The sequence below is a fragment of the Lethenteron reissneri genome, chromosome 28 (genome assembly GCF_015708825.2).
Source record: "Lethenteron reissneri isolate LAM-NWPU_2019-01 chromosome 28, ASM1570882v1, whole genome shotgun sequence".
In the NCBI taxonomy this organism is placed as follows: Eukaryota; Metazoa; Chordata; class Hyperoartia; order Petromyzontiformes; family Petromyzontidae; genus Lethenteron; species Lethenteron reissneri.
Genome location: NC_083806.1, coordinates 6,755,853 through 6,783,517, shown reverse-complemented (window position 1 = coordinate 6,783,517; position 27,665 = coordinate 6,755,853). Strand labels below are relative to the sequence as shown.

Genomic DNA, 27,665 nt, shown 5'->3' with positions numbered 1-27,665 from the left:
TCGTAATAGGTGCTCGCTAACAGCACTTGGCCCGACTTTCTCTCGTCCAGGGGTCGGCAAACCTCTTCTTCGTGCTATCGTGTCGGTTGTGTATTCGGGACTCACGCAGTCTCGTGTTGACCACACACAGTGCAATGGGCGGCTCTTAAAATATTGAGGCTTTTTTGTTTACCGAATAAATACAAATTATGCCGTCTCTTGTTATTTTGGTTGCCAACCCCCTGCCTGGTTTGCAGGGGTTAAAGCGGGGCTGTTCGACCTCGGTGTGCCCGTGTGTACATACCAAACACAACGCACGCCAGCTCGGGCACGTGTACAAACGCGGGGAGTGGTGGCGCAGTGGTTAGCATACCGCGCTTCGCGACCTAAGTTTGAAGTTCCGATGCCCGGCCACGGCTAACATCAGTGACGAGTGAAATCTGCACCTGTCCTGCTCATCACCCGTCCCCCATCCCCCAGAAGCCTTCACCAATCCACACTGAGCAGCGTGGTGAAATATGGTCAAAGGACCCCGATGACTTTCAGGGCATGCGTCACGCAGTGCACGTATTTTCTACAAACACAGACTGCTTCAACCGAACTTTCTGCACACTAACGATCGTGTTCAACACAACCGGGTGCAACATTCCGACGCATCACAACATCACACGTACAACGCTGTGCGCCAACCAGTGGTCGCGTCGTGGACATGCCGGGCGCCGTCACAGCAACGTGGAATGTTCTTCCAGTGACTCGGGAGCGCCGGCGGGAGTGATTCGTGGGCAATTCCGCGGTAACGGGATTACGGGAGACCACACGCACAGAACATCGCACGGGACGGGGACGCGGCGACGTTTCTGTTGGCCACATTTGTTTTCAATCTTTGCCAGCCCTTGTGCGCGTACGCGCGTGCACGGAAGAGAAAATTGCCGACGCCACGCGGATCGTGGGAGGTTCTTTGATCATACTTCGCCGCCAACAAAAAAAATCACACGAGCGTTGTCCGGGCTTTCATCGCTCTATAATGTCCGTGCAGGGTTTCGGTTCGGCCCGTGCGTAAAGAACGCTCAGTAAACTATAGACGTTCCACATTACGCGTGGATTGCATTGTACGATTATCCCGACTCTATCTGGTTCTGAGCCCTTCTATGGAATTTGACGGTGCGTGTCTGTGTGTCTGTGTGTTAACAGCACTTGCCCCTACAGTCTGTTAAGGCTATACGGGGGATCTTTGTCTTTGTGGGGAGCGGGGTGGCTAAAGCACAGCAAGTTGGCACAGTAGGGGGCACAGGTGGTCCATCAGCCTGTCATCTCGGTCATCTCAGTCAGTCGACCCGTGGCACCTGGGTCTGCTCCGTGACCTGCCAGCGGGCGTTCGACACTTCACGTGGCCTCAAGGTGCACATGGCCTGGCACAAGCGTCGTGGTGACGTCACCGCCACTTAGTGGCGAATGGCGGTTGTTGTTGTTGTGGGGGGTGGTAGTGTAGCGGCTAGCGCCCCCCGCTATGAACCCAGCGATCCGAGTTCGATTCCCGCTCACGGCCAACACCGGTGACAATGATTTAAACCGGTCCTGGGCCTCTCCTAGGTCGACTCAACCTCGAATGAGTACCTGGTGCGATGTGTAATCATCACCACTGGGGAGACAAAGGCGGCCGGGCGTGGTGCTGGCCACACACTCCCATTGCCGGCCTTTCGTAGGTGCTCGCTAACAGGACTTGCCCCTACAGTTTGTCAAGGCTATACGGGGGATCTTTGTCTTGTGTGCACGTTACGGCTGTTGACTTGACACTTAAGCTCAGTTGTAACCGGCGTTTAAATTGATGTTGAACCGTAAACGGAGAAATGTCAATGTTTGCAAGACAGTTCTTACAACGCAGTCGCTGACTTCCGAAGGGAGACTTTGTCGTGTGGAGCACTAACCTTGCTTCCCACACGGGTATCGTGTAGGCCAGGGGTCGGCAACCTGCGGCTCTGGAGTCCCGTGCGGCTCTTTAAGGACTGCTTCACGATGTTATTTATTAAGGACCACCACCTACTCGTATTTGGTATTGCATTGCGGCTCTTGAAATATTGAGTTTTTTGTCACCGAATTCGAAAATGATGCCTCTTCTTGTTGTTGTTATTTTAGTTTGCCGGACCCCCTGTTTTTGGCCGTTCATGATCGCCATCATCATCATCATGAGCCGTGGTTTTTCCATTCTTTCTGGTCCCACGATGTCACAATGTTGTTGCGTCCGTTATTTAATCAGGCGACGAATATACCCATTGAGGCACGTGGGACAACATTTCCGCTTTGGCAAGATAACTCCTGCACATGAGCTGATCACATTTCATCATCATCATCACGTGTATACTGTTGAGATGTCTCTGTCATGTTGAATATCTCCGTCATGTACATGCATGGTCGAAGGATGTGCATACCACCACCAGAATACCTGGATAATGCCCAGGGGTAAAACACTAAAAAGCTCTTTCCACACAGATCATTTTGCTCTACAGACGGAGCCAAGTCATGTAATCCACGTGTGGTGGATCGGGATCCAGCGTATAAAATACAAAGGTGAACAAGAGCAGGAGAATAATAATGATGATAATACTAATTATATTTGTAAAGCACCTCTCATCAGGGATGTCAAAGTGATGTCGAAGACACAACAGAAAAACAAACACTCAGCATGACACTAAATCATGAATCTGAAACCTGAGAAACGCCAAATAATATGATTAACACCAAAAGCCATTTTCTGAATGAGCTAAACGTTCAATGAACAGAAATGTACCGATACGTTTTAAAACGAGCTTTAGAATGTACACCGACTCAACGAGATGCTGAGATCTCGTGGAAGCCAGAGAGAGAGAGAGAGTCCCAGAGTCTGAATCGGAATCAAAATATCCGATGAGCTTATTCAGCCTTTTTCACAGATATCCAGCCTGGGGGCCAGGCGGGGAACAGTTCGGTCGCCCATCGACCCAAGCCTCAATATCCTGGGAGCTCGGAGAAGATCTGCACCCCCAGATCTTAGACATCTTGAGGGCACGTGTGGGTGCAGCAGCGTGTCTGCGGTGTGGCCTGGGGCAAGGCGGTTCGCAGCTTTATGAGTTAGCAAAGAGGGTTATGAACTGAATCGTACACAATAATCAGTGAACGCACCCTTCCCCCCGCCCTATGCCATAAAACTCGACACGTTCGTCACTAACTCATTGCGGCATTAAAATGAGAAAACGTAACTGGTGACGTTTTGGGCAATCGCCCGTCTTCGTTGCACACTTGCAGAAGCGTGGGCAGCTGCACGCTGGGACTTACGGTGAGAGACAGAAAGTAGGAGGACCATGTGGATCCGGGGAACAAACGCAACATCGGAGGCATCCTATTGACCGTCGAGAAAAGTGTGCGGGCTTGGGGAGAAGCCACGGGGGACTGATGGATGAGGCTGGTCGCGGAGTGGCAGCCAAAGGGGTAGGACTGAGGCTGCTGTGGAGATGGAGCGATGACATCGGCTCAAGTGCAGGATGGATCGCGGCATCGCAACAAGACGATGTGGGGGGGGGGGGGGGTGACCTTCATCCAGCAGTGGATAGACAACTACCTGGCCTACCTCGCAACCTCACGTCTACAACGCCTGGCAAGCCCTCGTGGTCACCCATCCGAGTACTAACCAGGCTCAGACCTGCTTAGCTTTGAGGCTCCGACGAGATCGTGTGGTCGTAGCGTTCTTAACTTGGGACGTTTTTTTTTTACTTTCACTCCGGATAAAAAAAAAATTGGGCCGAGCCTTATCATGACCCATATTTGTTGAACAACGCCTCCCAGTGAATCGTATACAATACCCTCTTTGTATTATAATAATTAATCATTTTAATTTCCATCACCATTGTCGGTCATGGTCAATACACTGCTGAATGAAGGCCTCAACCCCGTCGCCTCCTCTCACGATCCTGTGACGCAACGATCCACGTGACAGCCGATTCCGTTGCTCCGTCTCTTCGGTGGACGTCCCTGGAGTCTTTAATTTTTGCCCTTGGTAGATCCACTGCTGGGCTGAAGGTCTCCACACGTCGTGTGGGTCGTGTGGGTCACGTGGGGTGGGGGGGTTGTTGCGAGGAACGATTGGGTGATCGCTCGCCACTGATGTTAGCCGTGGTCAGGTATTGAACCGACTTCGACGGTTCATAGTTCAATGCTCGAACTCTTCAGCCTTTGTAACAGAGATAACATGTAATAATGTGTACAGTATTCGCTTGATTATTTATTTACTTACAAATTGCCAAAATCAATACTTAAACTAGCGACCTATCCAATCGCCGTCCTTGCTAAATCCGGTAACGAGGAAATATTTATTTATTTGAAATCCGATTGGGTCCGCTTCTTTCAGCTCTCGGCTGGATTTCGTTTGAGTCTGGCAAGGGGAGGTGCTGAAGGGAAAGGCGCAGCTCTGCAATTGCCTGCCCACGCCACTGCTGGCGAAAGGGCCTCCGCTAGAGGTAACTCCAGACGGGGGTACTTGGCCTACTACTCCCCGTTGACGAGACGCGTTAGAAGTCGGTGTTAGTAACCCACACCGTACCCCACCGCACACAACCTGACGATGATACTTAAACGTGGCAAGATCAGAATTGATTCGATTGCCACTTTGGGGCAAGTGCTGATGTTTACACACTGCACCAGGTGCTCATTTGAGGCTGAGCCGGCCTAGGGGAGGCCCAGGACCTGGTCAGATAACAATCATCACTGGTGTTGGTGGCCGTGAGCAGGAATTGACCTTGTGTGGCCGTAAGTTCGCAGCGCAGCTCACTAATCGCTGTAATACCACTCCCCACACTACACTACCACTCCAAAGACAAATACAAAGATCCCCCGTATAGCCTCAACAGACTGTTGGGACAAGTGTGGTTAGCGATCACCGATGAAAGCCGGCACGGTTACGCGAGGGGGTGGGTGGCCAGCACCACGCACGACCGCCTTTGTCTCCCCGGTGGCGATGTTCACACACAACTGCACCAGGTACTCATTTGAGGCTGAGTAGACCTAGGGGAGGCCAAGGACCGGTTGAGATAATCGTCACCGGTGTTGGCACGTGAGGGGGAATCGAGCGCGCTCACCACTCCCCACGAGCACTCCAGCACACGTGCACGCACGGGATCATTTCTGGCCTCACCTACGCAACCTCTGTCCTTGGGCAACACAAATTCCTTTACACAGTAATCCACGTGTGTCAACATTTGCGGCCGCTAACGGTTACCGATAAATTCCGCTTGAGTTGCACGCAGTGCACCTGCAGTAACCTGCCCATGGGGAGGAGCGGTGGCGCGGCGGTTAGCGCACTGCAATGCGCGCTGTCGAACCCGGGCACCAAGCCGCCAGGGTTCATCGCCTCGAGGTCAAATTCCGGCCATGGTGAACGCAGTGGTGGAAATTCCATATTCAATGGTGGGGGGAGGGGGAGAGGCAGCCGCTCCACAGGACAACTGGTGTTGACTTCATTGCAATGTCATACCCCACGGGAGATTATTACGATGTCCGAATGCAGCGGCATTTGAGGATGCTGGACAGAGAGTAAGCATGATGGGGACACCGGCAAAACACGGGGGGATGTACACGTGTGTGTGTGTGTGTGTAGAATTGGTACTGTGGTTACAGCACTGCAATATGGACCCGGTCATCTGGGATTGATTGCCGGCCTGGCCATGGCTAACATCTCACTACACGAGCCCCTCTCCTCCCGCTCTCTTCACGAGCCACGCTGGGTTGGTGTGGTGAAGTGTGGTCACGTGCGTTGAACTTCTTTCGCAACGCACGTAGGTAACCGCGCTGATCGGAGATCAGCGATTCTCTCGCTGTTATATACAATTTTCCACTTTCGGTCCTCGTAATGAAGACGTTTGAATAAATCGTCCCACGGGCCATTGAGGGCACGCTCAACTTGACCAATCCCCGTCTATCACCGCGCACCGCCAATGTACACATTTCGCGTTTTGAAAGCGGGAGCGTCAATTTATTTTTCCACTTGAGCCATCCTATCCCCACCCTAGTCATTACTCTGGCCTAGTCTGGCCCTGTGGCTCCAAGAGAAAGTATTCATCCGTGCGCATCCCCAGCCCCAATGTTTTGAGCTCAGAAATCGATGCGATATCTGACTGTGACCGGCCAGAGTGCTTCGTCTGAAATTGCAACAGTTTCTCCTTCGCAGCTCAAGCGTGAATGTCGGCGCAAACAAAACAAAAAACATCTGAGGTGTAAAGAAGTTGCCGGCGCAGCCTGGCAATTGCTTGCTCACTTCGCTAAAACTATAATACTAAATTATTTTGTATTTTACCAAGTAAGGCCCAACCTGGCCACAATCGATAGCTTAACGAAGTAGATTATCATGCAGACATTCATAGCAGCCACATGCCATCTCTTAGACACACTTAAGCTGTTGTGCTTTCGCTACGTTGTCCCAACCTGAAGACGGACGCTTGTGTTGCGCCCGAAACGTCGTAATTTAATTTAGTTGTTTTCATTTTTAATTTATTTTATCTTTTACCTACGTGACTTTACCGGAAAAAAAAACAAAGAGTAAGCAGCCAAATACTTTAACGAACGATTATGAATGCGGAGGGAAAAACCGGAGGACCCGGATGAAAATCCACGCGACCATGGTGAGAACATCTCTAAATGAGCAGCATCTCTTAAGGAGAGGGATGCTGCCACAGTGGTGTAATGGTTATCACGATGGCCAGGTGCGGCAGTCGAAACAGCGGGGCGAGTTGTCTCAAACCCCTGACGTCTTTGTCCACTCGGCAGTACCGACGGGTTCGCCGCAGGTTAAGAGATCGATAAGTCGTGCGCGGTAGGATATGTAGAGCGTGTTAGTGCTCCCACCACCTTCCAAGACGGTCCTGGCCACGTGGAATAGTAGGCCAAATTCCCTCTAGAGGAGGGGGCTGTCTAGAGCTTCCTCTAGTGGAGGTCCTTCCGCCAGCAGAGGTGTGAGAGAGCAATTGCAGCGCTGTGCCTTTACCTTTTTGTAAGTATTTGAAAGTAATAATGACTATGTTGTTGTAGTGTGTGTGTGTGTGCGCTTGTGTTTGTAATCATGATAGCAGATGTAATCGTGACCTCGGCAGGTCACTGGCAAATCCCGCTCTCCGTGCACTCATAATTCTCTCTCTCTCTCTCCGCTGACATCGGGCACGGAGCGTGGAGCAGTATTTTAATAAAGGCTGGAGACGTTTGTGGGGGGCAGGGGTAGGGGGGGAGACGAGGGAGAGGGGAGGGTGTGTGGGGTGTAAGGGGGGCAGACTGGGAAGGGGATGAGAGGGTGAGGGAAGGGCTGGGTGGCAGAGTTGTGGGGGGGGGGGGGTGCGCCAGACTGCAAAGGGGAGGGGTGGGGAATTAGAGGATGGGGGGCAGACTGTGGAGGAGAGAGGATGCTGGGGCAATAATCAGTCGGGGAGGGGGGGTGGTGGCAGACTGAGTTTGTGGAGCAAAAACGATCACCGCTAAACACCTGCTGTGTTCACAGGGATGTAGGAGGCGATGGAAGTAGAATTTTTAAGAGGAGAAAAAAATTGCGTCTGATCTAGGGATGGGCGAGGCCCCCCCCCTCCCCCCAAATACATTCTCAACAAGTGTGATGTCATCCTGGCATGCAAAGTATGCTGATAATTCTGTTGTTCCTTTTTTTTTTAAAGCACCTTTATTTTGTTGATTTTGATTATTCATTCCGGTTAGCGTGCACTTATTTCTTTTCGGGCTCTGCGATTGAAGCTTTTTCGCCTACAAAAGACGCTCACGTGATTATTTTATCTCAACAGGCGCGTGCGTGTGCGTTGTTAGCGCGTGCATTTCACCGTCACAGCAACGCACGTGCAGGTATAGGACATTGAAAACGGATCGCGCTTTCGCAATCTAGATTGAAAAGTTATTTCTTTAGAACTGCTTTTTGCGTTTAGTTTGTTGTCCTTTCCCCCCGCGCACCTCCGATTAGCACGGTTGGCTGAGGTACCGTGCGAAAGAAGTTCAACACACATGCAGACGGACGGACGTGCTGCAGTTTGCGTCGACTAAAATCTCCGTCAAGCGAGTGGGGAGACGCTCTCGCCGAAGGGGTGGGACGAGAGTGAATCTGGGTCGGGCGAAGGGGTTTGTGAGTCATTAGTCGGCCTTGCCCATCATCCCAAAAGGATCGATAAAACAACTACCCTACCAATCTAGATGATTTCTTGCTCTGGTTGTCCCACTTGATGACGGACGCTTGTGTTGCGCCCGAAACGTCGTGATTTATTTTGTTTTATACCTAATTGGCTTTACCGAAATAACCAAAGAGTATCGATTTAGATTTGAGTAAACCAAAGAGTAACTACCCTACCACTTTGTTCGGGAAGTCAGTCGGGGGTTTTCATAATGGATGCAATCGGTCCTTGCCTAGAGAATGTGGAATTTCCACCAACGGTTCTGGAGCGCCAGTGTGGACGACCACGGGACGAGGTTTGTTTTGAGTGTGGGGACTGCAGCGCAAGCGGTGGAAGTGTGAACATATATCCGTAAAATAAATGACAAATATTTACAGCTCTTTCCAGATGCCCCGTTAGTCATCTTGTATTTTACATTTGTAGAGAGCCTTAGCTCAAGGCGGTTTATACTGTATAGTTTAAAAAGCGGGGACAAAAAAAGACTGGTTGAGATAGGAAGGGGCGGTGCAAGGGTCGAGGAATGAGTGACCGTAACAGAGGGCAGTGGAGGGGTGAGGGGAGGGAAGAGGAAAGGAATGGGCTGACGGGCATACTTCACCACGCTGGTCAGTGCAAATTGATGAAGGAGGTGGTTGGGGCAGGAGGGGGGGGGGGGGGCTCCGGATTGGTTAAGATATCTCTCGCCACGGAAGTTAGCCTTGATCGCGAATCGCCACGTTTCATCGCGGCTTTCGTGGTGCACTTCATATATCCAGACAAATATACACTGTACGTGCAGTTTACCCGGCGAGCTTTGTGTGGATGCTTGTTCTACTGGGAGGGTCTCTCAGATTTCCCACGGGCGTGGATTCTGAGCAATCGCGGGGGTCATTTGGCTACGCACAGCAGCGATGCGTGCATGCACGGCAAGCGGCAATCGGCAAAAGCGGACTCTGCGATCCGGTGGTCCACCAGTTCGATCATTAACCACCTTCCGCGGCCAGTTGAAACAATTTTTTTCGCTTTTTTTTTTTAAACGTTTATTTTGTTTGGGGCAACGCGCGGGCACCTGTTTACATCACGTTGCGACGCGCAGCGCGCCATGAACAAAAGAAACTCAAACCGGTTATGAAAAGCAAGGGGATAGAGAGATGGGGAACGTGCTAACCTATACAAGGAGAAAGGGTGACTTTTTCAAAGTAAGGGTGGAAGGGATGAACAGGGGAGGGAGGGAGGGATTTAACCGAGACGCGCCTGACATAATCAAAATAAAAACATGAAGGGGTGACCTAAGCGGGCATTTGTTTATTTCCTTCCACTCCTCCGAATGCGGCTCCTGTCTAACCTGCAGCGGATTATGCACCTAATCCTCGGTCGCTGTCTCCCGAGCCTGCCGTACTGGTTAACTTATTTCAGCTGTTGTATAAGGGAATTGACAACGCTTTGATTAAATCCACCCCTCGCCACCGCTGTCCACGCGGCAGCGTGAATGGGCTCGCCGCAGTTTACCGGGACGGCAGAGAGTTGCGTCTGGTGCCGTGAAGTGCGGGGCGCCTTTCACCTCTTCCTAGAAAAACCCTCACGGGTGTGGACGAGAAGGCCAAACACCCTCGACAGGAGCTCAGAGCTCACTTCCAGCGGAGGCCCTTCCGCCGGGCCCACCGGTTTTTGCCCTCCACACTTAGCATGCCGTTTAGATGACTTTGATTGTTTTTGCTGCTAACACATTCCTGCGGAGGGAGCTGGTCGGAACGTTGGGTTGCTCTGTCAATGGCCAGGGTCAACGGCGGCGTGGTGTATTCCGCAAATATGCCCGACTGTGAGGGCGGGCACAAGCCGGCGTGAGTAGGTTAAACGTTGAGTTTTATAAGGGCACCACGGGGTGACCAGCCCCCCCCCCACCCAGGCCCACCCGTCCCACCCCCCACCCAGCCCCACCCTCCCCACCCAGCCACCCACCCTCCCCACCCAGCCCCTCCCCACCCTCCCCTCCCCACCCAGCCCCACCCTCCCCACCCTCCCCTCCCCACTCAGCCCCTCCCTCCCCACCCAGCCCCTCCCTGCACGACGGACGGACGGACACAATAATCCCCTGTGGGCTGGTGGAACCAGTGGGTTCCTACCAGTATAAATGTCTGCAATGATGAGCCACTTTGTTGAGCTTATCGTTTGGTCGCTTCTGAAAAATAATCTAATAACTCAGTGGGCTTTACCTGATGAGATAACAATTGTTCAGTGTTATTTGTATATATTTTTAAGTGATTTGTTTACCTTTTTAATACTTTGCACTCCTATCGTGTTTTTGCACTGTTTGTTGTTGTAACGTTCTGACCTACCCCGACTGGACATCTGTGAAAAGAGCTTTATAGCTCATCAAATTCCTCCAGCATAAATATTCTGATGATTCTGATAAAAAAAAATTACAAAAAAACCCAACAGCAACCTGGCACTTGCACCCGCAGGCTACAGGCTACATGGGGCGCCTTTGTCTTTGTCTTCGCACACAGGACCTGGGCATGGAGTCCACCTCCCTGGACGACGTCCTCTACAAGTACGCCAGCTTCCGGAACATCGTCGACCCCATCACCCACGACCTCATCATCAGCCTCGCGCGCGACATCCAGTGCCCCAAAACGGTATGGAGAAGACGCGCGCGGAACGCGATCCGCGGCGAAGCGCAAAAGTGAAACGTTCGACAGGCGTGGCCCCGCAATTGCTTGCTCGCGCACCCCGCTGCCACGGAGCGCCCACTGCTCTCCCATTCACGAGCGAGAGCGCGAGAGAGCCCCTCCCTCCGGAGCAGGTTGTCGGCAAACCTGCGGGTCTGGAGCCGCGTGCGGGCCCTTTGAGGCCCGCTACGTAAGGGCCACCACTGTCTCGTATTCGCCACGTGCCCTGTGCGGCTCTTGAAAGAATGAATCACTTTGCTGACCGAATTTGAAAAAAAATGGCTCTTCTTGTTATTTTGGTTTGCCGGCCCCTGCTCGAGAGGCTATGCTTGGCCTTCTCTTCCACGCTGAGCAGACGTCTTGATAAGAGCTGCGAGAGGCCACACTTTACCTGCACCACACGCGATCTGTCGATCGACTTAACCCCAGGGTAGCCATCTATACTGCTGGGCGGATTCAAGAATCTCGTCCATTCTTTCAACTGTCACGACCGGGGGATCGAATCGACCTCCACAACATTTTGGCTTCTAAGCCCAAGCATGCTCACCATTGCAACAGTGACTTCACCCCAGGCCGATAGCGTCCGTTGAACGTTACAAAGTGCAATGCAGATGACGAACGCCGCAGTCAACATCCCTTCCAGATGGGAATCGAACCCATGGCCAAAAACTACGCCACGGCTCAGTTTATCACTCGACATTTTCCGCCACGCTGCTGGACTGGCATGGAGTCGGGCGGGGGATTGTCCGAGTTAAGGCACTGCCATTAACCCGAAGGACTATTCGCACACTTTTTTTGCCCATCGCCACCACCGCGAACACGGCCGCCTCGGCTTCACCACGAGGACAAACAAAAACGAGGTGGAGGTGGATGTGGCTGGGTGCCAAAATAATTCCGGGAACAGCGTTACCGGACCCCTCTGGCCAGAATTAAACACTGCCCCATAACCATTACAACCCAAGGCAGCTACCTCGCTAAATGCAAAACACGGCAACGGAAATGCGACACGCACCAACGGGCAGGTTCCCCCCAGCCACCACCATCACCACCACCACCGCCACCACGATCACCATCACCACCACCGCCCCCGCAAACAACATCATCACCACCACCGCTACCACTACCACCGCCACTTCGACCACCACAATCACCACCACCACCGCAACCAACATCATCACCACCACCACGACCACCGCCACCACCACCACGACCACCATCACCACCACCACCCCCGCAACCAACATCATCACCACCACCGCCACCATGATTACCACCACCACCACGACCACCACCACCGCCATCACCACCGCCACCGCAACCAACAGCATCACCACCACCGTCACCACGACCACCGCCACCACCACGACCACCATCACCATCACCACCGCCACCGCAACCGACATCATCACCGCGGCTCGCAGCCGATATTTACGGAGATGCCTGCGTTTTCGCTGGAGAGCATCGAGATGCAATTATTATGCCGGGTCGTGGGGGTCATGAGGTGACGATCTCTCTCTCGTCACATGGTGATTTGTCCCCGCTGGTGCGAGACGTTGGGGGGGGGGAGTTGTTCCTTCGTGTCCCCCAGGCAAGCGTGGCAGCAGCAAGCGATGATGGCTCTACTCTACTGATGTGTCTTAATGGGAATAAAACCAAGTCATGCAGTTGATTTGTTGTCCTGCACGACATGGGATGAGGCCGAGGGCTACGGTTTATGGCAATGATGATGATGATTCAGTTCTTTTAATCCTCTCCCAATTCCGAGACGACGGTCAGCGTTAATTTTTACTTGGAGATGCGTAGCGCCGTCGTTTTTCAAGACGTTGTACTCACCGCAGAGAACCGGAGCGACGCGACCGCACTCTACCATTGCTGGCACCAAACTGTGCCACGCGCCCTCCCGTGGGGCCTTTTACTTCCGATTCCGTTCAGAATGGATTCCTTCATCGGAACGGAATCGAAAGAAAAGCTAGCGATGGACACACAAGTCATCGGAACGGGAAAGGGTTAACCGCAAACGCACCGCCACGCACCACACTTATTCTATCCATATACTTATTTTACTCCGCGGCTGTACGAGAGCTCACTGCGGAGCACTTTTGTTAATGCGAGTTTTTATCTTCCCTGGCCGGAGCTAATTTTGTGGCTGTGTGCGACCCCGTGACCCGGGCAGCGCGAGCCCTGTGCTCCTGGGGTCACGAGGTCGCCGCTGTAAATGTCGAGCCCCCCCCCCCACCCCCCCATCGTCTCATCACCCTGTGTGGACCCCGCCCTGACCCCGCCCTGACCCGTGTCGTGCTCCCAGCAACAGCAGCAGCAGCAGTTGTTGTTGTTGTGAAGGTGAGTCATGAGTTGAACTTCTCCATCTACCTGCTTTAATTTCTCCTCCGATCAATCGAAAGTGCGCCACGGTGGCGGGATGTTAACTACCTCGCCTGGTATGCAGGAGGTTGTAGGTTTAATCGCGACCTTGACATCTGATGTATATCTTCTTGGTTCTTTCGGTAAAGTCACGTAGAAGGGAAGTAATAAAATAATAAAAATAAAACATAATAAAATAAAATAATTCTCACGACGTTTCGGCTACAACGCAAGCAGCCATCTTCAGGTGAAGAATGAGACAATGCCAAGCTAGGAGCTTATATATAAGCTGCGTTGGAGGTGGAAGAAGAGCTCCTTAACAAAAGAATGTGCATATGAAGAGGAATTTAGCATATTCATGGTAAATGCTAAATTCCTCTTCATATGCACATTCTTTTGTTAAGGCACTCTTCTTCCACCTCCAACGCAGCTTATATATAAGCTCCTAGCTTGGCATTGTCTCATTCTTCACCTGAAGACGGCTGCTTGCGTTGTAGCCGAAACGTCGTGAGAATTATTTTATTTTATTATGTTTTATTTTTATTATTTTATTACTTCCCTTCTACGTGACTTTACCGAAAGAACCAAGAAGATGAATCCCTGCAGTCACGAAAGCTTTAAATCGAAATCTGATGTGTATTTGTAGTTTGCGTGTTCTCTCGATAACCCCCCCCCCCCCCCACCCCGCTTCTTGTGGCCACGTGGATTTTTCTCCGGGTCCTCCGAGTTTTTCCCTCCACATTTACACATTCAGAATCAACATCGCGCGTTCAAGAGTATTTGGCTGCTGCTATGAATTTCCACGTGGTAAGCCACCTCGTTGGGCGATGGCGATGGCTTCACCAAACCCCCCGGCCGCCACCACCTGTCCAGCGGCGGTGGCACACTGTGGCAGGAGTGATGGCCGAACGACGAGACTCGTGATGGAATGACAGCCGGATGATAGAATCTGCCCAAGAGGACGACCGCGGCGGAGATGGAGCGATGGACGCGAGCAATGGGCTGGAAGGAAACGAGGTGGATCGTGGCGTCGCACGAACCCTGCCGGAATGGCGATAGGCTAATATAATAACAAGTTACATTTTTAAGGTGCATTTAATCCGAGGATGGAGATGCAGTCATCCGACAGTGAATCGATCTTGGCCGACGATGGCGATGATGATGGTGGGATTTAGCAGAAGCAAAGCTGTGGCAGGACGTGGTGCCGTTAACGACATTAGTCGTGATGACCCGTTGACCTTGACCTGGATGCAGGGATGGGTCACTGTGCGGTTGTCACGGCCCAATATGCCCACTGCCCCGTGTCGAATATTCCATCTCCAGGTGCCACGGTGAGGTGTGTGTTCAATGCCGCCAGCTGTCTTATCGCCTGACTCCCACAACCCCGGTCGTCTGTTACGCTTTTCGAGGCTCATCTGTTTGATGCAAGGTGATGGACACGCTGATTGGATGGTGATTAATATGTACACATACGCGTGCATTTGCATACTCGCGAGCCATGCTAATCAGCAGCTGATGAGCCGCCGCCGCTGCCTGCAGCTTTCATGTTTTGTCGGTGAAATGCGACGGATGTGACCCTTTGCCCTCCGTTTCATCTTTGGCGTTTAGAATCCACCTGCCTGCTTTTCGGCCCCTCAAACAAACACCTCTTGCCCGTTTCGGTGTCTCTCCATCCTTCTTGATTTCTGTCTGTCTGCTCATCCGTATATCTGTCTGCCTTGTCTGTCCGATTTATCCATCGAGCAGACTTTACCTATTTCCCTTGAAGTGTGTGCATCTGTGTCTGTACGTCAATCCATCCATCCTTCATCTATTTGCCCACCTGTCCATCGGTACCATCTGTTCGTCTGTCTGCCCGTCCAATCATCTGTAACTCCCTATCCATCTACACGGCCTGCTCTGCCCATGTGTACGTCTCTTTTATGTACGTCCTTCTCTCCCTCCACCCGCTTGTCCATCTGTCCATCTTTCCATTCGCGCATCTGCCCATCTCCTTGCCCATCCATCCACCTGTCTTTCCATCGATCCCCATCCATCTATCTGTTCTTCTGTTGCCCTCTGTGTTTTGCCCCCCCCCCCGCCTCTCTCTGCCTGCCCGCTAACCTGTCTGCCTTCCCCACGTGTCCCCCCTCCCCTCTCTCCCTCTCCGTACGGCGATGGCGGCGACTGCAGGAGGACGATGCGCTGCGCGCGTTCGAGAAGCTCTGCCGCCAACTCATCTACCACCTGAGCCCCCACTCCCAGCTGCGGCGGCAGAGCACCAGGCGCCGAAAGCCGCAAGCGAGGTGAGAGCGCGCGGCAGGCCGAGAATGCGCGTGCGTGGGTGCGTTCGCGCGCTGGTGTGCGCGCCGCGCTATGAAGCCTGGCCCACCCGGGTTCGATTCCCGCTCGCGGCCGATAACAACAGTGGCGAATATATCTCGGCTGGTCATGGGAACTCCGCTGGGTTCGAGTACCGTAACTGGTGTGGTGCGTCAAGGTCAGCAGCGGGGAGACAAAGGTGCGCCGGGTGTTGGTCTGGTCACCAACAGCACTTGCCCCAACAGCCACTTACAATGCTCTGGCGTTTATTGGTGAACGGCGATCGTGAGCACCCGAGTTGCGCAATTTCTGATTGTGCTGCGAGCAGCCGCCGGTCGTGCCACCTCATCTCATGGCTCGCTCGCTCGCAAGGACACCGTCAATACCCGTCCTGCCCGTTCGCTCGCTCACCGCTCGCCCTCCCTCCCTCCTGCTACCACCCGACTCCAACCCCACAGCCGGTTCCGCGTCTTCGTCACAACAGAGGCGCCTGACCTTGGAAATCTGGATTTCCAAGGCGACCCTGTGTTGTCCCTCGAGCTGTCACAATGCGCGGGAATTGCTGACGACGCACTCGTTAGTGATTCCGCCGGTAGAACTCCCTCCCCCCCCACCCCCCCCTACGGTGATCTCCACCCCCTACCCCGCACCGCCCCCCCTCCACCATCATCATCATCTCCGCTGGATTCAGTGGTTGTTTGCGGTCGGCTGTTTTCGGTTTTGAGAGACGGAAATTGCAGCTCTCATTGCGCGCACACACCCTCTCCTCCTCCTCCAGCCAGCCCCCTCTCTGTGGCCATACATTGTGCATCGTCACGGTATAAGTTGTAGAAGGAGTGGTGTATAACGTGGTTGGCGTGGGGCCTGGTGCAATGAATGAAATCCCCCCCCCCTCCCACACCTTCATAGCTCTTGCAGTTCCTCCAGCCCGTAGGTGGACCGCGGGTGCAGTTACACTGCCTGCATGTCGGATCGCTGCTGCGCTGCACGCGCGCGTGAACGTGCGTGTACGTGCGCGTGTACGTGCATGTACGTGCACGTGTACGTGCGTGTACGTGCGTGTACGTGCGCGTGTACGTGTGTGCACGTGTAAGTGCGCATGTACGTGCACGTGTACGTGCGTGTACGCGCGTGCGTGTCGGTAGATCGTTGGCGCAGTGGTGCGCACACTGCGCTGCGTACCCGGCGAACCCGAGTTCAATTTCCGCTCCCGGCCAACATCAATGACGATTATCTGAACCGGGTCTTGGGCCTCACCTAGGTCTACTCAGACTTAAATGAGTACCTGGTGCGGTGTGTAAATATCGAGACAGAGGCAGTTGGGCGTGCTGCTGGCCATCACCCCCCTCGTGTGCCACAGTGCCGGCCTTCATAGGTGCTCGCTCACAGCACTTGCCCCCAAAAGTCTGTGCTACAAAGAGGAATCTTTGCTTTTTTCGATTTAAAGCTTTCGTGACTGCAGCGATTCATCTTCTCGGTTCTTTCGGTAAAGTCATGTAAAAGGGAAGTAATAAAATAATGAAATAATAAAAATAAGAAACAATAAAATAATAAAAATAATAAAAATAAAACATAATAAAATAATTCTCACGACGTTTTGGCCACAACGCGAGGACGGCTGCTTGCGTTGTGGCCGAAACGTCGTGAGAATTATTTTATTATGTTTTATTTTATTATTTTATTACTTCCCTTCTACGTGACTTTACCGAAAGAACCAAGAAGAGGAATCTTTGCCTTTGTTACAAAGCCCTGGTGGAGTGGCGTGGGCGCTGTGCTCGCTATACCAATGACCCAGGTTCAATTCACGGTCTTCCATACGCGTCGCTTTGTAAACGCCTCTCTCTAAAGTTCACGCGCGTGCAATCACGTGGAGTTTGGGGTCAAAGCTGACCCTCGACGTCCGCTATATTGACTTGGCCCGAAACGAATTCCTTGCGCGAGTGAACGCAACGTCAGCTGCGGGAGAGACAGAGGTGGCTGTAACTGTTTTTCTAAATCGAAATCCATACTTTTGTTTGTGCGTGTGTGTGTGCGTGCGCGTGTGTGTGCATGCGCGCGCGTGTGTGCACTGCCAGACTTAATAGGCGCTTCGCTAACGACCGCTTTGTCACAGCGGTGTGTCACGTTATTATGGGGAGCCTTCGTCCCTGCACAATACGAGTAATCCGAGGTCGACTTTAGTGTTCGCACTCCGCGGGAGGCGAATTTCCTGGTCCGCCGATGTAAGGGTCGCCGCGGTGGTGAGATGTTAACTCTGTCGGCTGGTATGCAGGAGGCTGTGGGTTCGATCCCGACCCTGACGCCTGCCGTATATTTGGAGTTTGCGTGTCAGTCTCCCCGTGGTCATGTGGAATTTTCTCCAGGTCATCCATAGTTTCCCTCCACATTTAGAATCAACGTCACGTGTTTAGAGTATTTGGCTGCTATAAATGTCCACATGATAAGCCACTTAATTGGGGTATCATTTGTGGCCAGGCCGCTTCTGAAAAAGAGCGAAACAGGTCAGTGGGCCTCGCCTGGTAAAATAAAAATAGTTTAAAATAAAAAAATAGTTTTAAATAGTTAAGTGCTCCACATGAGAGTTATAGCGATGTAAACACTATCGGCTGAACACACCCTCTGCGCAAATCCTCTGCACCTTCATTTTCGAACAGCCTAAACGCTTCTAGTTACAATAAGCATATAATCAAATGAATATATTTGTGTCAAAAAATATTTATCTCGCTTTTTCTTGGTATCGCTTCTAGAACTCCCTGAGATTTTTACATCGGTCACTCACTCGCCAAGTCACGGCTGTCTCACACGCGTTGGATGCGCGTGGCATCGACTGACGGCGTCGTTTTTAGCGCACCCTGCCGTGTGAACTCGGCGACCTGAATTTGATTCCCAGCCCGCAGCGAACATCGGTGACGATTAACGCCAAAACCAGTCTCGGGCCAGCGCTCCGGCGGTGGCCAGCGTGGTGAAGTATGGTCAAGCAACCCCTCACGGACGGCACGGCATTAGGAGGCCTTTTGTTCGTCCGGTCGTGAATTGACAGAGCGCTGCAAATTATGTTTCTTAATGCATTTCAGGAAAAAGAATGGATGCATGCAGATTCAATTGATGAGTGATTACTGACTACAATTGATTCAGTTATTGGTTGAAGCCTACATCAATATCCTGTGCAATGTATGATTGGCGAGGAAAAGACCTCGCTGATTTTTTTGTTACAATTGAAATGACCCAATTCCAGTTCTTGGACTCTACACATCAAACGAGTCTTGTGACCCAGATATAATCTTTTTTGACGGTAATTGAAGGTAAAGGGGCAGCCATGCAAGTGCTTGCTTTCAAGCCACTGCTGGTGGAAGAGCCTCCACTTGAGAGCCCCTCCAGAGAGGATGTTTTGGTCTCGGCTCTTCCAAGCTCATCTGAACTAAATTTTTTTTTTGTATTTTACCAGGTAAGGCCTCACTGAAGCTGCCATACAGCTCTTTTTCAGAAGCGACCTGGTTGTCGTAAATGATAGATCAATGAAGTGGCTTATCATCACGTGGACATTTACAGCCAAATACTCTAAACGCGTGAATGTTGATTCTAAATGTGGAGGGAAAATCCGGAGGACCTGGAGAAAAATCCACGCGACCACGAGGGAGAGAGACATGCCAACTCCAAAGATACAGCAGGCGTCGGGGTCGGGATCGAACCCGTGACATCTCGGTTGCGAGATGTTCACTACCTCGCCTGGTGTACAGCCGAGGTAGTGTCTTGTCTGTAGTTTGAATTTCTTTCGCACTGAACGTAGCCAACCACGCTAATCGGAGATGTGTCTGTGTACGTCTTTTTGTGGCCTGCTGCACATGCCGTGGGAACCCATGACTGGTACGGCATGGGGAGGCATTAAATATAGCGGTGGACTGATAAAAGTTGTAGACGTAATTTATTTATATTTCCATACACACATACATATAAAAATATGGCCAGGTGGCTCAGCGAAAGAGTGAACGGTTCGCAATCGGAATGTTCAAATTCTGATTGGCGGTTAGCTCAACCAATCATCCCTCCGGCGTCACTAAAATAGATACTACTTCAGAATGAGATCAAAATCAGAATATTTATACTGGAGGAATCCGATGAGCTCTCAAGCTCTTTTTCACAGATGTCCAGTGGTTCTCCTACGGACAGACTAATCTCTCTTTGTAGAAATGAGGAATTCCCACCGTTGGCTCAGGGCTCTAAACAGGATGCACATTTGAGCATGAGATCACTTTGAACCATTTTATTCGTATTTGCTGCTTCACCGGCTTCACAAATGAGCACTCGGACCGCACTCGCACTTCGCGCAGGGCGCGTCCATTGGGGGAGGGGGGGGGGGGGTGCGGGGCCAGGAGCAAACCACACATTGTGTGGGCCTCCCTACGCCTTCAAACTAAACCGGAGGTGTCACATCTGATGGTGGCACCGGGTGGCGAGCGGTGGGCGGTTGCTCTTCACGCTGCGACGAGCCGTTAGCGCGGATCTCAACCGCCGGAGCGTTGACGAGAGGGCAGCGGAAACACCGACAGCAGCCGTCGTTCCGTGCCGCTCGAAAGCGTGCGAGCTTTTCCGGGCTCGCGTTGTTGTAACGAGATGGACGGACGGGCAGATGGGGAGAGACATGAGATCAGACGCGCGGGCGGGTGACGCGGAGGAAGTCTGACTCGCCCGCTCGATGTGCTCCAACGGGCGAGTGATTTTACGCTTTTTCTTTCTCTCTCTCTCTCTCTCTGTGTAGTTTAGCCTTTTTTACATTAAAAAAAACCCGGATTTAAACAGAACGCGTTCTCACGGCTCGGCGAAGATCTTCCCGCTCAATTAACAGACGACGTTATTATTTAAATACTTATTCATATCGTTATCGGCGCCCACACCTCCCCCCCCCACCACCTCCTTCTCCGCGTGTTATATATCAGAGTGGCTTATTGACAGTTGTGTACAGAACAATGGCCACGTGTGTGTTTTATGTTGCAAAGTGAATGGAGTTAATCCTCGGAGCTTTAAGGGGGATTAAAGGATTACGTCGTAGACGCAATCCTCTGGGCTCCATGCTTATTCCTGCGCAGAAAACGCTGCCGCTGATTGCAACAGTGCGAGAAATATCAGCCGGCTGCAACACTCCATTTAGGTTGTTGGTTGTTGTTGCTGTCAAGTTTTCCCGAGTCGCATCTGTTTGCAAGTTGCACGGTGGGTCCTGTTCACCGCCCAATCTTGGAAACGTGCAAGTGGTTCGCGTTCATTTTATTTAGAGAACAGGCACAGCGCCATTGATTTTAAAGACATCGTACTCACCGCAGAGAACCGTAGCGACACGACCGCACTCTACGACGGCTGGCGCCCAAACTGTTCCACGCACCCCTGCCACGTGGCCTTGTGGCTGCCTCGGTGCCAATGCAGTTACATTATTTTCCTTTCTTCTTCCGTATGTACACCTACTTCATCGGAACGGAATCGGGAGAAAAAACCCGATGACGTGCACGTACGTCATCTGGTCTCTATGTTTATTCCTGCGCAGACAGCTTTGCCGCTGATTGCAACAGTGCGAGAAATAACAGCCGACAGCAGCACTCCGTTGACACGTACGTCATCGAAACGGGGTGGGGGGGGGGGTTAACAGTGCTCTGCAGAGGTCGCAAACGGGTTTTGATTCCTTACCCGTACCCGTACCCGGCCGCACCAGGGTCGCAAACGGCTACCCGTACCCGTACCCGGCTGGGTACGGGTACCCGTTCCCTACCTGTACCCTACCCGAAATGAGTGACAAACGGTTACTCACCAGTGACTAACGGCCTACCCGTACCCGTACCCGGCCGCACCAGGGTCGCAAACGGCTATCCGTACCCGGCCGGGTACAGGTAGCCGGGTATCGAGTAGGGTACTGGTATCGGGTACCCGGTTGCGACCTCTGGTGCTCTGGCAAAGGTGGGATGGGGTGGAGGGGGCGTCGCGGCTGTTCTGGGCACCCCGAACGGGGGTGGGGAGTGGGGGTGGAGCGCCAATCGAATGTGCGGCCCTATTATTGGAAGTGAAGCGAGCAGTGGCTGCTCAGAAGTTTGTGGGAGTCCCCCACTGTGGTGGCAGAGGGTGGGGTGGGTGGGGTAGGTGGGGTAGGTGGGGTAGGTGGTGTAGGTTTGGTAGGTGGGGTAGGTGGGGAGGGGGTATGGTGATGGGCACCTCGCCCCCGTGCCAACACGTCTGTAATGATTAATGCATGAAAATCTAGAATTGAAGCTTTCGTGACTGAAGGAATTACTATACTCATTGGTTATTTCGGTGAAGTCACGTATGTAGAAATGAAATTCCAATTTTAATAAATCACAAAAAAATGTAATTTAAAATTTATTTTGTAATTGATTTACATTTTATTTTATTTCTACATACGTGACTTCACCGACAGAACCAATGAGTATAGATTAATGCGTGGGTAAAGTCAAATTTAACTGGTCATCTGTCAAATTAAAGGGACCCGTGGTATATCGTGCAGTTTACAACTTTCATTCGCTCAAACTCTCCGGCCCATCTCTCTCCACCATGAAGAACGGCGATTGCACAAGACATAACCTGTGACACATCGATACTCTTGGCTTCTTTCCTTCGAGAGCAGTGTTATAGATGTATTTGTTTGACTTCATGAGATGGCTCTTTGTAAGCAGTGAAACCCCTTCGTGTTATAGAACTGCCCACAGAAGCGGATATCACCTCTGAGATCCTGTCCTGTCACCCCTGGTCCACACAGGAGGCAGCAATTTTCCACCCGCTCTCTGCATTTGAGAGTATTGTTCATTTGGTCCTGTAATGGTCAAACGGACTAAAAAAAATATTCCCAGAGCTAGAAATTTTTGCCAAATTAAGTGCAGAACCAACACGTTTAAACGTGATGGGGGTTTTTGTTGTGCAGTTGTTGGTGAACAGGCTGACACAATGAACTCCGCTACGCTTGAGAACCAAGCTTAATCACGGGCGGCTAACAAACCTGAATTCGGGAATCTCAAACTCAGTGCCCTGACCCCCTGACCTCTGAGTCACCCCCCCCTCCCCGTGCCCTTTCTGGGCAAGTGCAACCGTGAACTCTCATCTGAGTGAATTGTCATCACGCGAAAATAAAATAAAATAAAAACTCAACCCCAAAGGTCAAATTCACATTGATGGATGAACGGAATGAACAGAAACGTCCCCCCAATGTCCCCCCCCCCCGCCGTCACCATGAATTTGCTGTTCAATTAAAATCTTTTGTAGAATTTTATTTTCAAATAATAATTATTATTCTTACCGTAGTGCTGTGACAATAGCGCGGCGAGCGGCTGCGTGCGCTGATAAAGTCGCACATAGGGTCACGGTTTTATTTGCGCGCGTGTGTGTAGGGAGTGGTAGTGTAGCGGTTAGCGGCGCTGTGCTATGAACCTTGCGACCCGGGTTCAATTCCCGCTCATGGCCAACACCAGTGACGATTATCTGAACCGGTCCCAGGCCTCCCCTAGGTCGACTCAGCCTGAGTACCTGGTACAATGTGTAAACATCGCCACTGGGGAGACAAAGGCGGCCGGGTACGTGGTGCTGGCCACCCACCCCCTCGTGTGCCACAGTGCCGGCCTTCATAGGTGCTCGCTAACAGCACTTACCCCCTTACAGCCTGTTAAGGTCATTTGGGGGATGTTTGTCTCCGAGTGAGTGAGTGCGTGAGTCCATCCGTTGGTCTGCAGCCGAAGGAATGGGTTCAGTCCCCCCCGCCCCATGCGAGTGAACGAGTGAGCGAGCGCGAGGTCTGACAAATAAATCCACCCTCGAGTGTGAGAACTGAAGCAGAATTCATTAATTGGATTAATGGCCCGGTTATGAAAATGTTAATTCTTGCGTTTCTCCACCGCGCCCTGACACTTCCCAATACGCCGCGCAATCTCTAGGCTCGATCGTGCATAAGGAACGCCGCTAAATTTCACGGTCGGTGCAGTCCGTTGTCGATCCACTGCTGGATGGACTCCCCCCGCCCCACCCCTCACCATGCCGCGGTGAGCTTGAAACCTACCGCAGGTTTCCGCGAACCACACCACCCCGGTTATTGCATAGCTTATGTCTAAAGCCACCACTTTTATGAATACGTATTTGACAGCGTGCTGTTTTGTTGATTTATTTATTTCCTATGGAATTTGCACTTGTATACAGTATCTTCTTTATCCCAGCCACAGCCATATGGCGAGGCATTGAAATCAGATGGGAGGGGGGGGATGGGGGGGGGGCAGTGTTGCAGGGATCAGGGACCCAAGAAGGGATCAGTCACGGATGTAAGGAAGGGGGGGGGTGAGGGGGGGAGCTAAGGGTGGGCGGGGATCAGGCGAGGGGGGGGTCAAGCAGGGTGGGGGCCAGAGATTAATTTTAGCCAGACCTGTCTTGGTCGGCAAATCGGTCAAATGTTTACGCCCCGGCACACCACATCTTGTATACTCCACGCTATTGCTGTGGCTGCAACTACTAGACACGTGCCACCTACTCCATTTTACCAGTGACCCCGGGTGACGTTACCGCACCCGGCATACCACATCCAGTATATCTGCCAGCTGTGGCTGGGGCTACTTGAGCTGAGAGTCACTTGTCATCAGTGATCAGAAAAAAAGCAAATTCCAGTGAGAAATCAGTCCCTGGAGCAGACCTCCGTCTGGGAGCCCACCCTCTCGCGCTCACACACGCACGCACACACAAGACAAAGATCCCCCGTATAGCCTTAATAGACTGTCTGGGGGCAAGTGCTGGTAGCTAGCACCTATGAAGGCCGGCACAGTGCAAGAGGGGGTGGGGTGGCCAACACCACACCCAGCCGCGTTTGTCTGCTCAGTGGCGATGATTTTACACACCGCGCCAGGTATTCATTTGAGGCCGAGTTGACCTAGGGATGCCCCAGGACCGATTCAGATGATCGCCACTGGTGTTGACCGTGACCGGGAATCGAACTCGGATTTCCGGATCCGTAGCGTAGTGCACTAACCACTACACTGCAGCTCCCCACCACACAAAAACAAAGATCCCCCGTATAGCCTTAACAGACTTTTGGGGCAATTTCTGGTGGCGAGCACTTTATAAAGGCCGGCACGGTACATTAGGGGGGAGGGGGGGTGGGTGGCCAGCACCACGCCCGATGCAGGCACTATACTTCTGAGAGTACGAAAAAAAAACGCAAGGCGGGTTTAGCGTGCGAGGACGTGGGTGTTTGAGCACCATTGCAAAATTTACATTCGCCCCGTTAACTATTTTCCCGAGGACGTGGCCTGCACCGCGCCGCGTACGGGGCTCACGCACGGGCGCACGCGACGGCCACCGCCAGAAGGGACGCTTGCGGTCATGCCGGGAGGACGGGGACGTCCAGCGCAGAGACGGAGCGACGGCGTCGGTTTGCGCGCAACGCGTGCCGTCGTTGGATCGCAGGGCTGCGACAGTGCGACGGCGGACTCGTCAGAATTTCAGTTTGACACGTCGGGCTCTCGCGACCAATATCATCCATAGTCCAAAAGAGCTGCATTATGGATCATCGGGATTTGTATTTATCGTGGAGAAATCCGATGAGCTACAAAGCACTTTTCCGCAGATTGTCCAGTCGGAGGGGCGGGTCAGCGACCGCTTGGGGGAAGCCTTCAACCAGCAGTGCATATATCTTGGCTGCTGCTGCTGATGATGATGATGGTGATTGTGATTGGCAGAGCAGGAAACGTTTTCAGTGTGGTGAACGTACGCGTTGTCGTGTGCGGGCGCCGGATTGATTTTCTCTCTTCTCCCGTTTCTCAATGATTTAATTGCTACAACAATAATAATGTAGAGCTCCTTTGTTAATCCACCACCGCTGGAAGAAAGTCACCCCATGGCTGCCGAGTCCGTTCATCGCTCTCGTTGTTTGACCGTACTTCACCGTACCGGTCAGTGCTCGTTGGTGAACGAAGAGTGGATGAGCAGCGTCACACAGTGCTTGCTTGTGTACGCGAATGCAATGTGAGCGTTTTAGAGTGAACTAAAACTAAACTTTTTATTTTTAACCGGGTAAGGCCCACTGAGCTATGTAGCTCTTTTTTAGAAGTGACCTGGCCACAAATGATAGCCCACTGAAGTGGCTTATCACGTGGAAATGTATAGCAGTAGCCAAATACTCTAAAAGCGTGCTGTTTCTAAATGTGGGCGGAAAAATCGGAGGACGCGGTGAAAAATCCACGCGACAACGGGGAGAGGGAGCATGCAAACTCCAAATATACAGCAAGCGTCAGGGTCAGGATCAAACCCACGACCTCCTGTATACCAGATTAGTTCGTTAACATCTCGCCGCCACGGTGATTGGGCATTAAACATGTCTCTAAATTAACAATTAAAATGACTTACAGCCCTTTTCCTATTTCGATCGTGTGGATTGCTTAACCATACTTCACCACGCCGGTCATCAACGCCGCTTGGTGAAGACGGTGAGAGTACGAGATGGGCAGGGCTGGGCAGGCGGGTGGGGGGGGCATGGCTGGTTCAGACATCACTCGCCAGCGATTCTCAACGATATGAAATCTCAAAATCTATTTTCCCATTAATGTATTTTTCTCTCGCGCGCGCACACACTTATTCTGACTGCCCACGCAACCCGCAAAGCCATCTTGCTGATCCGCACCAGCTGTCACTAAGGCGCAGTGCTAATGGGCCCAAAATTGCCGGCGCTCTCCATTAAAGCGAAGCCTCATTTCCCATCGGGATGCGGGAGCGGCGGCGCAGCGGTTAGCACCGCCGGCACCACGGACCCACCGCTGGCGAGCCGAGTTCGATTCCCGGCCACGGCTAACATCATTTGTGGCGAGTTAAAAAACAAAACTATTAAACTGTTTTGTATTTTAACCGGTAAGGCCCACTGACTCTCTTTAGCTCTTTTTCAGAAGCGAACTGCCCACAAATGATTGCTCAACGAAGTGGCTTATCATCACGTGGACATTTGTATAGCGGCCATATGCTCTAAACGCACGTTGATTCTAAATGTGGAGTGAAAAACCGGGGACCCGGAGAAAAAAAAAACACATGACCACTGGGAGAAAAAAGAGAGAGACACGCAAACTCCAAATATACAGCAGGCGGCTGGGTCGCGATGAAACCCACGACCTCCTGTATACCAGGCGAGGTAGTTAACATCTTGCCAACGTGGCACCCCTTTTATATCTGAACCGGTCCCAAGGCCACCCCTTTTTAAATCCTTTATATTAAGTTCACTTGCTTGCTTGCGCGCTTACGACCGTGCAAATCTTTCGGTCGTTTTTTAACCCACTTCCCGTGATCCAATCGAGCTGACATTTTGCACACAGACTCGTTGTGCGTGACAATTTATTTTCGTGAAATTTTTTTTCCATAACTTTACATTTTTTAGGGATTTTTATTTATTTAATTACCAATTGCTTAATGGTGGCAGGCAATCATCTGACCCATAGGTGGCAGCCATCTCAAGCCAGAGGACGAGAGGACTCTAGCCGCCACGCATATAAAGGATTTATAGTGAAAAACTTTGTTTTTACGGGTTAATTTTTTACTTGGCAAAGTAGAGTTGTCAAAACACAACAACCTTCAGCACCGGACTGACAAAGCGTCGTGCGTTACATCGCGATGCCAAACCGCGGAGCTCGGCGCCCCACCCCAGATGAGTGTCAGCCACCGGTGCACGTGTGGCGTGACAATCATCCGTTGCCGTCTGACCAGGCCGGCTTGACATTTTCTCGGAGGTGGTGGTGGTGGGGGGGGGGGGGGCGGGGGGGGGGGGGGGCTAGAGAGAACGCGCGGTGAAGGCTCGTCTGACTCGCACGCCCGGCGGCGAGCTTGAGCCACCTTTGAGCCATTGGCCCAGAGGTGGCTTATCGGTGCCAGCCAGGGTGGCAATTGGCAACAATGGACTTTCATAAGCGTGTTATCGCTCCGTCATCAATGTCTATGATAGCTAGGGGGTCACCGTGGTAGCTTTGTATGAGCAAAATGGCATTAAAGAAGGGTACCGGAGTATATTTGATAGAGGATATTGGTTTTTGGTGAGTGGGGGCGGCTGGGGGGGGTAAAACGAATGCGAGAAGAAACATCTCGAGAATACGAAAATACTTTAGGAAAAAATTGGTGGACAATTCTTCCCATGGTGGACACTTCCCATGGTGGACACTGCAGGGGTCACCTGAATCGATTACAATAAAAACCC

General features: G+C 52.0%; 1 protein-coding gene across 2 annotated transcripts in view; it reads left to right on the top strand.

Annotated features, from left to right (window-relative positions):
* LOC133348884 (leucine-rich repeat-containing protein 75A-like) overlaps positions 1–27,665 on the top strand; it is an 83,978-nt gene that overhangs the window by 6,848 nt on the left and 49,465 nt on the right. For both annotated transcript variants that reach the window (XM_061561966.1, XM_061561965.1), the window contains 2 exons: positions 10,646–10,774; positions 15,341–15,453. In XM_061561966.1, the coding sequence (XP_061417950.1) occupies positions 10,646–10,774; positions 15,341–15,453 (242 nt within the window). The remainder of the gene's footprint in view (positions 1–10,645; positions 10,775–15,340; positions 15,454–27,665) is intronic.